Source organism: Artemia sp. Qi Xiang Cuo, chromosome 18, assembly GCF_049724085.1.
Source record: "Artemia sp. Qi Xiang Cuo chromosome 18, ASM4972408v1, whole genome shotgun sequence".
NCBI classification, from domain to species: domain Eukaryota; kingdom Metazoa; phylum Arthropoda; class Branchiopoda; order Anostraca; family Artemiidae; genus Artemia; species Artemia sp. Qi Xiang Cuo.
The window spans coordinates 56291305-56303796 of NC_142811.1; the positions used below are offsets into that span (position 1 = coordinate 56291305).

General features: G+C 34.4%; 1 protein-coding gene across 5 annotated transcripts in view; it reads left to right on the forward strand.

The window, feature by feature from the left end:
• Positions 1-12492, forward strand: part of LOC148941678 (uncharacterized) — an 80026-nt gene that overhangs the window by 42420 nt on the left and 25114 nt on the right. For all 5 annotated transcript variants that reach the window (XM_089103934.1, XM_089103938.1, XM_089103935.1 and 2 more), the window contains 2 exons: positions 7394-7523; positions 10952-11122. In XM_089103934.1, the coding sequence (XP_088960060.1) occupies positions 7481-7523; positions 10952-11122 (214 nt within the window). In that variant the 5' untranslated portion in view covers positions 7394-7480. The remainder of the gene's footprint in view (positions 1-7393; positions 7524-10951; positions 11123-12492) is intronic.

The following is a 12492-nucleotide window of genomic DNA, read 5'->3' on the forward strand; positions in this document are numbered from 1 at the left end:
TTTCAAATAACAAATACTATAACTAAGCAATTGGCAAATTGATAATTTACAGACCATTCCCCAGGGGCTATGAAGGGGGGGGGGGGGTCACGTCATCCTCAGAGACATTGTTACTGGATCTTTAAACTATGCTGAGCAAAATGGCTATCTCAAAATTTCGATCAGACACCTTTAGGGAACAAAAGTGCATTGGGCTACTTGCCCTTCAATTTTTGGGTCATTTTTATAAGTTTTAGTTTTCATTCAAATGAACCCTCTCACAATCTTCTAGGAACATTATTTTGATACAATTACCCCGGCGTGGAAAAAGGGGGGGGGGGAATAGCATGGTAGTCATGCTTCTTGGCAGTTTTCATGGCCTAGAGGAATTTGTTAGCAGACTTCGTCAGAAAATGCTATTACTTCCACTATCCCTGAATTTGTTTGCAGCTTTTGGAATTTTGCTGAGTTATGCTATTGGCCACTTTGTAACTTTTTCCTTACCTACAATTTCCCCTAATAAGAACAAAAAAACATGCATCTGTAATCTTTCTTCTGGCAAAGATAAAAATTCCACAGTTTTGTAAATCGGAGCTTGAAACCACAGCAGTATTTATTTTCTGATATGCTAAGTCTGATGGTGTTATTTTCATTAAGATACTTTGACTTTTTACAGTTTTTCGTCCTTTTTCAAAATCAATAGAATTCTCTCCAGTTTGTAGTTTTTGATATTTAACACTAAACTTAATTTATCTTACATATTTGGAATCAGCATAGTAATCCGATTTTTTTAATGTGTCTATTGATATCAAAATCCTATTTTTTAGAGTTTTGTTTACTATTAAACTGGGTTACTTCTAACTTAGTTTCTTACCACAAAATGTTTGATTACTTGGCTAAATTCTTAAGACTACAACTAACCTTGCTTAATTATGGCTTCATCAAAAACATCAGTTGCATCCATGTTACAGTCAAATTGAATGTGTTATTCAATCCCAAAAGTAAGTTACTTCTTCAGGTGACCAGACTTTAGGTTTCAAGACTTTCTTTCCTAGAAAAAAGTCAATTTTTCAATTGGACAATTAAAAACTTGATGTGTTTCTTATCTGTTCTTTATCCGGGTCCAATCCCATGTAAGAGCACGGTATACAAACATAGCACCCAGCTTAAGTGTGTTGTGAAAAACTTTGTACTAGCAATAATGGCAGCAATAAAAAGAAAAAGACTGATCTAAAGAAAACATATAAAATACTTATAGACCAAAGATGAGATAGACAATATAGATCAAATATTACATATAGACAATATAGATCAAATATACAGGGAAAAATTAATCATAGCTTCCTCCCCCTCCCATCTCAAATATAAGCAAAAAATCCAAATCAATGTGTAAAATTTGATCAAAGTGGACAGTCCCAAAGTTTTGAATAGATAAAATAAGTAAATAGATAAGCCATACTGGACTCAGTATGTGATATACTACCATCCACTGGGGGTTATTATGACACATTTGACTGTGTCCATTATTAACCCTGCTTCTAAATATCAGTGAGCAAGAACAATCTGAGAGATTCTAAAAGGAAACCAGTATAAGTTATTAAAACATTAGAAACATACATAGCCTATACTTTTTACAAAAATAAGAAATAAAACCAACAAAAACATTTTATACTACCCAACACTTTCCTATACCATAAAAGAGCAATTCCCACAAAGCAAAAACTTAAACTATTATGAATGGTTGATAAATTTTTGTTCCTTAGCTGCAAATTTAACCCATTTAGTATAGTTTAAACAATTTTGGGTAGTCCTATACAAGTAACAGTGATCTTATTACCCCAATTTTTTAGTAAATCTCCAGGATTATACAGCAATTTGACTATTAAAATGGTGATTAGCAGTATAACTACTAAGTATCTTACCCTGTCAAAAGTTAATGTTTCATTTAAGTTTCTTCTTCAATTGTAAACAATATTTATCCAACGGGTCTGAATTCTTTAACAAACAAACCTACTATGAAATACAATACATCAAGCATTTTGAAACAAAAGAAAAAGATGTTACTAACAATGGCATCATTTCATTCTGAGCAAAGGTGGAGGGGGGGGGGGGGGCTAAGCAACCTATATGGGCCCCCTAAGTTTGCCGGCTTACAGTTATTGAAGATCAATATTTCTTCATTGTGGTTAGCACAGGTCTGTCCCAAAATCGACTAGTAATAGTAAGAATCAATTAAAAAGTATTAATGAATACAGAGAGAACTTAAGTTGGAAAGTAATTTACTGTTTTGTTGCAACACTGGAAATGGGCAAGGTCTCATTTTTCCAAAAATATTAACCCTAGCATTGAAATCAAACCATTTTACAAGAGTCTTTTTACTAGATATCAACATCAAATCACTGAGTCTTCTGTCACTATTGACCAGACAATTGTAAAGTTCAAATAAATCTTCTTGCTTATTGGCTAATGAGTCTATATATCTTCTCACAAGATCCATTTGCAAGGCCAGCAGAGTTGTGTCAATATAAGTTCCTTTTTAATTTGCTGCTACACTAGCTAGTCGGCTAGTATTGATAAAATGCAGCAGATCAACATATAACTCAGAGATTGACTCTAACGGTGGAAGAGCATTCATGAAGTAACTTTCAAACAGGGAGCACAATATGTCTGTCCTGAGAAAATGACCCCTTCTGAAAGCATTTTTAGTTGATTCTTTCACTTCAACACGATTGCTTTTTCCCAAAGTCTGAATCGTTACAAAATCATGTAAGCAGGAAGCTAATTGCTGTCCATACTTTGGTCTTTTACATGAAGAATCAGAATTCTGAAAATTTTGCAAAAGGTCTTCAGTGAGGCTGCACACACAAGAAAACTCTTTTGCTTTATGAAAGATTTCATCAAAACTATCATCAGTTTACATTTCGATAATTTTATCTCACATAACTGCAATAAGACAAAAACACACGCCCTGCGTCCTGCGTGGTCAACTTCCTGCAGCTGCTCAGACAGACTTTGCGGTACAAAATGTCTGTTAGATGGAGTATAAATTTAAATTCAAATGTCTGAAGTCAGGCTGCAAGTCCATAGGCCTGAGCTGCCAAATTGATAAAACAGCCAAAATACAGTAATATTTATTCAGTACATTGTTCAATGATCTATTTTGGGATGCCCATCTGTAGTAAATGATTTCTCAAGCTGACGAACAGTTATGCCAATGACTTTTTGAGCATTAACAAACAGTTGGTAGCGTGTATTGCTATTGGCAATAAAACAGTACAGCTCTTGAAGGATGAAGAAGAAAGATGCCATTCATCTCATAAATTCTGAATGGAATCACAAAACAAAAGGTTGAGTCTCTGAGCATTGTAATTAATGTAAATTGCATGCAGTGCAATTGCTATAATACAGGGTTGCCCCCCTGAAAAGTGGCCGCTAATGAAACTGGCTTGGTATTTCCACAGAAAATTTTTAAAAACAACAAATTCTCATCTCCTTCTAGATGATGGTGAACAGTAAAATTCCCTCCCCCCGCCATAAATTTTCTTCAATTGACATCAATTGATAGGTCTGATTTTTTCATTCAATGCTCATGTTTTTATTGTATAGCTCTTATTTGTTATATTTTTTCATATTTTTCTCGCCTTTTTTTATAAGTTGGTTCAAGCTAAGCCCCCTCCCCCCCCCCCCGTTGATAAAGCCTTTCGTTTGTGAAATCAAAATATTTGGTCTTTAACTGTTGGCAAAAATTTCTTTTTAACTCTCTTATTAGCAAATCTTGCCCTTTTTCGTATTCTTGTTTTGTTATGATCATTGGTGTGTGAGATTAAGCACCATGACTTCAAGATTTTATTGATTCTTTGAATTTTCCTTTTATATAATATTTTTTCTTGTATTTCTTATCTTTCCTGAAATCAAAAAAATTATTGGTTGGAAATTCTCACTTTGATTTTTTTTTTTTTTCAAAATTCAAGAAGCTAAATTTCAAGACAATTCAAGAATTAAAATTCCTGAAATAACCATTTTCAATGAAACCAAATTTCAAATTTAAGGCATTGAGTGGAGGCCAAGAAGAAAAAATGTAAGGAACTGCCAAAATCCCATACGGTCTGGTGTTTATTAACAATAATACGTCTATGGCTGCTAGGAATACAAAAAGTCATCCATTGTAAAAAGTGGTGTTTTATTTACCAAGTCCAGGAGTAGATAAGACCTGAGTCACACGCGACTCAGAAAAGAGTCACAACAGATTCATAAATAGACTCAAAGAAATATAGAGTACACAATACGTATATATAGAGGGGGTCACTGCTCAAGAATCACAAAACTGACATATATAATTTTATTATTAATCACAGGGTCAATACTTTACTGTAATGAAAGTTGGTAACTGTGGCTGTAACAACAAGCCAATACAAATGTATCACGATATATGACATAGGAATAATAAATAAATAAGTTTGGGAATGGAGCCAACTAGGCCACAACATATAGTTGTGAAGTACAGCTATGTTAGAAGCGGATTTGTTTTAATTGAGACAGTTTTTTACACAATTTTCTTCCCACAAATCAAACTGACAGAAATTGTGACAGCTGATTTGGGGCCCCTGCTAAAATCAGGGTGGGGCTATAGCCCTAGCCAGCCCTCCTATCCCTAAATAACGCCACTGGTTACTTAAGGCTGTCTCTTGGACAGGGAGTGAAGGGATGTGCACTATCAGTTGCGATTTGGCATTCATTCCGTGTGGAAGTGACATAAAATCTAGAGTGATACTCTGCATAAAAGAGTTACAAATCTGTTTGGCAAGATCCTATGGTGGAATATTCCTATTATTATTATTATTTTATTACCCATTATTAAAAATACAAAATGTTGTAAATGAAGTACAAGAAAAGAAAAAAAATAACAACAAAATATCCAAAGAAAACTCAACTACAGAAAAACAAGACGATTACTACGACAAAAAAAATATGACAATTTCAAGTTATTGCGACGTATAACGAAGAGTGGCTTGGTTCAAATGCCTTTGCAAATCGAGCACGGCGATTCAGTACAGCTATCAGCGGATCGGCTATACCATACTTCAGTGATATTTTCGAATTCCTCATCCAAATTGGAAGACGAAGCAAATACTCGCCATATCTGTTGAAAGTAGACCGAATACTGCGGCGATCAGACGAAATAAACATTTTCCAAAAGGGAGATAGGGCTAGCACATGTGGCAAAACAAAAGCGTTATACACCCTTGCAAGTAGAAAATGGTTAAAGTGGCACTTCATTGAAACGAGAATTCCATAAGCTCTGCGTGTCTTTACAGCGAACAACGAAACAAGGCAATCGCGAGTTTTTTTTTAAGATCGCTAAATATTGGAAGGCTGAAGTACATAATCTTAGACGAAGACTTAATTGTATAAGTTCCGAAAATAACATCAACTGGTAAACTATCTTTAACGCCGCTATTATATACGAGAACTTTACGCTTCTGGGGATTAAAAGAAAGACCTATGTTACCGTACTCCTTACTCAAAACACAAAAATTCTCTTCGATGCCTACAAGTGTTTTACTCGCGTTCAAAATATCGTCGGCATAATCGATCAGCGAAACATTGAGACCTCTAAAGATACATGTAGTAGACTGAACCGGTTCTTGTGATGAAATAATACTATTATTAAATAACAGTGGCGAAGTAAGTGCCCCTTGGCGTATTCCCTTCTCTATGGGTATAAGACTAGAAGATATAAGACTAAAGCATTAACACACGGTACATTTACACGCACTTTTAATTTACAATACATATTCCTCAATGCACGTAGAATAGACTTATCCGCGCCACGCTTCCGAGCAGACAACAATATCTGAGGGTGCACACCGGAGTCAAACGCGCGGTTGACATCGTGACCGGGAAAATACAGTGTCTTATTTGCATCATCGGCGTCAATCACCAAATTAGCAATCATATGATGCGCATGTTCTCTACTCATGTTCTTTTTTAAACCAAATTGGTTATCCGGCGTGTTACATGTAGCACTAAGCCTATTTACAACAAGCGATTCAAATAACTTGCACAGTACAGGCGCGACAGTTATTGAGCGGTAAGAAGAACACTGCCCCCCGTCTTTTCCCCTTTTAAGTACAGGAGTAATTACACCCGTGCAGAACAGGTCAGGAACAGTTCCAGCATTAAAAATCATTTGGTACAGGAGACAAAGGTGCTTGACAAGGTTCTGACTTCCCTCTTGCAAATGCAATCCGCACAGGTTATCCACCCCCCTCGACAACGTCTTCTTCAGTTTCGAGAGTGCCTCACTGACAGACGAATTAGACACAAAAAAACCATCTTTCCGTTCAAATTCCGCAAGACTCGCGTCGAGCTCAATAAAAAATTGGTTTTCCAGATCGGCATTAGGCGATGAAAACTCGTGCGTAAAATACTAAACCCACTCATTCTCACTAGGCAGAACATAAACTGATTGTTGAATTGTTGCTCCAGTTGTTTACAATTGAAGAAGAAACTTAAATGAAACATTAACTTTTGACACGGTAAAATACTCAGTAGTTATACTGCTAATCACCATTTTAATAGTAAAATTGCTGTAAAATCCTGGAGATTTACTAAAAAATTGGGATAATAAGATCACTGTTACTTGTTTAGGACTACCCAAAATTGTTGAAACTATACTAAATGGGTTAAATTTGCAGCTAAGGAACAAAAATTTATCAACCATTCATAATAGTTTAAGCTTTTGCTTTGTGAGAATTGCTCTTTTATGGTATAGGGAAGTGTTGGGTAGTATAAAATGTTTCTGTTGGTTTTATTTCTTATTTTTGTAAAATGTATAGGCTATGTATGTTTCTAATGTTTTAGTAACTTATACTGGTTTCCTTTTAGAATCTCTCAGATTTTTCTTGCTCACTGATATTTAGAAGCAGGGTTAATAATGGACACAGTCAAATGTGTCATAATAACCCCCAGAGGATGGTAGTATATCACATACTGAGTCCAGTATGGCTTATCTATTTACTTATTTTATCTATTCAAAACTTTGGGACTGCCCACTTTGATCAAATTTTTCACATTGATTTGGATTTTTTGCTTATATTTGAGCTGGGAGGGGGAGGATGCTATGATTAATTTTTCCGTGTATATTTATCTATATTGTCTATATGCAATATTTGATCTATATTGTCTATCTCATCTTTGGTCTATAAGTATTTTATATGTTTCCTTTAGATCAGTCTTTTTCTTTTTATTGCTGCCATTATTGCTAGGACAAAGTTTTTCACAACACACTTAAGCTGGGTGCTATGTTTGTATACCGTGCTCTTACATGGGATTGGACCCAGATAAAGTAAAGAACAGATAAGAAACACATCAAGTTTTTAATTGTCCAATTGAAAAATTGACTTTTTTCTAGGAAAGAAAGTCTTGAAACCTAAAGTCTGGTCACCTGAAGAAGTAATTTACTTTTGGGATTCAATAACACATTCAATTTGACTGTAACATGGATGCAACTGATGTTGTTGATGAAGCCATAATTAAGCAAGGTTAGTTGTAGTCTTAAGAATTTAGCCAAGTAATCAAACATTTTGTGGTAAGAAACTAAGTTAGAAGTAACCCAGCTTAATAGTAAACAAAACTCTAAAAAATAGGGTTTTGATATGAATAGACACATTAAAAGAATCGGATTACTATGCTGATTCCAAATATGTAAGATAAATTAAGTTTAGAGTTAAATATCAAAAGCTACAAACTGGAGAGAATTCTATTGATTTTGAAAAAGGACGAAACACTGTAAAAAGTCAAAGTACCTTAATGAAAATAACACCATCAGGCTTAGCATATCAGAAAATAAATACTGCTGTGGTTTCAAGCTCAGATCTACAAAACTGTGGAATTTTTATCTTTGCCAGAAGAAAGATTACAGATGCATGTTTTTTTGTTCTTATTAGGGGAAATTGCAGGTAAGGAAAAAGTTACAAAGTGGCCAATAGCATAACTCAGCGAAATTCCGAATGCTGCTAACAAATTCAGGGATAGCGGAAGTAATAGCATTTTCTGACAAAGTCTGCTAACAAATTCCTCTAGGCCATGAAAACTGCCAAGAAGCATGACTACTATGCTATCCCCCCCTTTTTCCACGCCAGGGTAATTGTATCAAAATAATGATCCTAGAAGATTGTGAGAGGGTTCATTTGAATGAAAACTAAAACTTATAGAAATGACCCAAAAATTGAAGGGCAAGTAGCCCAATGCACTTTTGTTCCCTAAAGGTGTCTGATCGAAATTTCGAGATAGCCATTTTGCTCAGCATAGTTTAAAGATCCAGTAACAATGTCTCTGAGGATGACGTGACCCCCGCCCCTTCATAGCCCCTGGGGAATGGTCTGTAAATTATCAATTTGCCAATTGCTTAGTTATAGTATTTGTTATTTGAAAATATGCTGACGTTTGTTCAAGAAAAGGGTGAATTTTTTGCTGGGGGGACTATTGATGGGGAAAATCTTCTGTGGGGAGGGAAGTTTCCAGGGGGTACATTCTCCAAGAGAGGGAATGAGCCAGAATTCCTACACTAAATTCTGTTTATTTGTCTTACTCTCTCTGTGGAGATGCTAAGCAGAATTTTCTGGATTTTTTTCACAAGTTTGGAATTGTCTAAATGGTCTTTCCAGGGGGGGGGATTTCCAGAGGAATAATTCTGCATGGGAAATTTTCACTGCTCTAGGCCATGAAAACTGCCAAGAAGCATGACTACCATGCTACCCCCCCTCCCCCCCCCCTTTTCCACACCGGGGTAATTGTATCAAAATAATGATCCTAGAAGATTGTGAGAGGGTTCATTTGAATGAAAACTAAAACTTATAGAAATGACCCAAAAATTGAAGGGCAAGTAGCCCAATGCACTTTTGTTCCCTAAAGGTGTCTGATCGAAATTTCGAGATAGCCATTTTGCTCAGCATAGTTTAAAGATCCAGTAAAAATGTCTCTGAGGATGACGTGACCCCCCCCCTCTTCATAGCCCCTGGGGAATGGTCTGTAAATTATCAATTCGCCAATTGCTTAGTTATAGTATTTGTTATTTGAAAATATGCTGACGTTTGTTAAAGGAAAGGGTGAATTTTTTGCTGGGGGGACTATTGATGGGGAAAATCTTCTGTGGGGAGGGAAGTTTCCAGAGGGTACACTCTCCAAGAGAGAGAATGAGCCAGAATTCCTACACAAAATTCCGTTTATTTGTCTTACTATCTCTGTGGAGATGCTAAGCAGAATTTTCTGGATTTTTTTCACAAGTTTGGAATTGTCTAAATGGTCTTTCCAGGGGGGGGGGGATTTCTAGAGGAATAATTCTGCATGGGAAATTTTCAATGGGAGAAATTATCCACGGAAAGAATTTTTTGCAGAACAGCTTTCTTCCGGAAGGGAGGAAGGGACTTTCTGGAAAAAACTTCAATAAAAAGGCGGATTTCTGGCATGATTTAAGAAACAATCAGATTAATTTTTTTTTTCAAATGAAAGTGTGCTAAAAAGAATTTCTCTGGCGTAATTATCTGCAAGAAATTTTACATTGGGAATTTTGAGCCAGAATCGAATTGTCCAAGGGCAATTTTCTTAGAAAGGGGGATTTACATGGTGAGAGAAACTTTCCAATATAAGAATTGTCCTTAAGGGGAGACAATTTTTCATTGAGGGAGATCCAGATATCCTGGTACTAATTATAAAAGATCGGAAATTAAAAAAAAACAAGTTTTTCCAACTGGAAGTAAGAAACAACATTAAAACTCAAAACAAGCAGAAATTATTACATTTGGGAGGGGATTGCCATTTCCTAAATAGCTTGTTCTTTACACTAAAGTTTGACTTTTTATCCCTTTGTTTTAATTGTGACTTTTAATTAGAATTAGAAGCTGTCTTGAAAATAATAAAAAAAAATTGCGTAAAAGGCAAGATATTGTGGAGGGCAACCCCTGTCACATGCTTAATAATTTTTGTTTACTTCAAGTTTTATTAGTGCTCCTTACTTTCAGCTGAATTGTTTTTTAATCATGAATAGAATTTACATTTACTTTGTTTTTGTTAGATAAAAAATTTATTAAATGGGGGATATATTGGGATATTGCCAAAATGGGAGGAATAGAGTTATTTAATTTGTGAGTGGACTTAGGTCAAAAAGTAGGACGAGGACGGGGTTGTTTCAGGGGGAGGGGGTGTAAATATAAAAATATTGTATATAACAACTGTTCTTTGGGGAAAGTAGGATTTTGGGATTCTAATTTATGATAGTGAATCTCTTTGTTACTTGCAGATATGATTAATTACCAAAATTTTTTGGGAGAATTTTTATAGGTTTTATATTTTATTCTTTGGATAATCAAAAATATGTCCTTTCTTTTGAGACATTAGTAATTCACAATGATTTTCTTATTGAAATAAAATTCACAGCAATTTTCATTAATGAAGATGTAAATCATCGTTGACAATGGTCTCTGCAGAATAAATTTGGAAAAGAATTGTTGGTATTTGTATAGCTAAATAGCTGTTATATCACGAATGTGAACGCTAACTTATGCTACCTCTACAATCAGAAAAAAAGTGGACCAAATAAAAATAGTCAATTATTCATTTAAGATGTTTCTGGACATGTTTACTGATAGCAATTTGTGCCATATAAAAGTTTTTTTTTTATAATTTTGATAATTCATCCCATATAGAAAATAAGTTTATTGAATATTTTTGAAAACCCTGGACTGTGTTATCTCTAAACAAGGGATCCCAACAAAATTCAGTTAGGGAAAGTAGAGTGATAATCCTGAAAATAATTTTCCTTGAAATCAAAGGTGAAAAAGCAGTTCAAGCTAAAAATAGTGTCAACGTTTTCTTGCTAATTTAAATTTAAAATCTTGTAGTTTTAGTGGAGCAGTTGATCTGTTTCCTTATGTTTATTCTGAGTGTAAATTTATCTGTATATTCCTTTCAGAAATTGAAAACTTATTTCCAAATGAAGATGAAAAGGTTTTTGGCAATACAAATTATGAGATATTATCCAAGCAGGAGGAGAGTACTTTGATCATTCCGCCCAGTATATCTACGAAATTTGAAGTTGATTTTGTCTCTCCTAAATTTGATGTAACTACTTGCAAGAATGAAGGTATGTTTTCAAGCATCAAGAACCTTTGTATATTTTTGTACACAGTATTAGGCGTGTGTTTTTGTTTGTGTGGTTTTAAACATATATATTTGTAGTCTACAGTAAGATGATAATCAGTGTATAATTATGAACAAATATGAAGAATGCTTTTGGAACCTTCAAAATGGGTAAAGGCTACTAAAATCTAAAAACCTTAAAAAAAATAAATAAAAACAAACACAGAGAAAAGTCATAATTGAAATGTCATGATAAGAAACGTTTACTGTGTTAGTTTACACCAAAATATTCTTGTTTCTACTCCCTAAGTAAAAAAAAAAAAAAAAACTCTAAAAATATTTAAATGACATCACAGCAAAGAGCCAAGATTAGTGTAAAGCATTTTTTTCTTTCCTTTAATTGTTTCATTATTAATCAAATTGTGAGTAAACTTTTAATTCATATATTTATCAAACCCCTTTTCTTTCGAGAGTCTCTGTTACCACTAGCTCGAGTTTGTCTTTACTTACAGTTTGTTAGCATAAACTGTTTGAAAAGTATAGGATGAATGCCAACGCTTCTTCCCAATAAACCTGTTTAAAATGAAAACAGGACATCTCAAAATCCAGCCAAGATTTTTTAAAACCATTTTATGATGCATTTAATAGTTTTTATTATTAGCCTAAGGTTACTTGAACTATTAATTCTTATTGTTATCAAAACATGATTTTTAGAGCTACTGTCACAATTAGCCTGGCTCCTTACTTACAGTTTGCTAGCATAAACTGTTTAACAACTTTATTGTAAAGACAAGCGCTTTTTTCTAATAAACGCATCATTATTTAATCAATAGAGAGGGCCAGAAGTTGGAATTAGTTAGAGGTTGATTGCAAGAGTCAAGATTTAAAACTAAAAAAAAGCTGGATGCTTAAAATCTAAAGTGAAGTTTAGGAAAGGTAATCACCTTCCAGGAAGTTATGGCGCTGGTAGACTGTAGAAGTAGAATTCGAGGGGAGTTTTCCAGGAACAAATTAATATGATAGTTAACAATGATTTAAAGTTTAAAAATATCGTAGGTCAATATAGAAATCTTAGAAAAATAGATTGCAAAGTCGAAGAGGGTACTGTGGTGGGAATTTGATAAATTAGCAAGGAATTTTAGCGAAATTACTTTAGCCTTGAAAAAAGAGAGAAAAAAGGAGGGGTATGTACAAACTTGCTTTGTGACAAATCCTATGAGAATAAGAGGAATATAAAAGAAAAAGAGAAGGTCTGAATTTGAAAAATGTTAGTTCTTGTCAATATGTAAAATTATCAGTGATCTTGAAATACAGCAAGATGTTTTAAACCAATTAATGACCTGTTAAGGAATGAAGAGAAAATAGTTAGTCTGG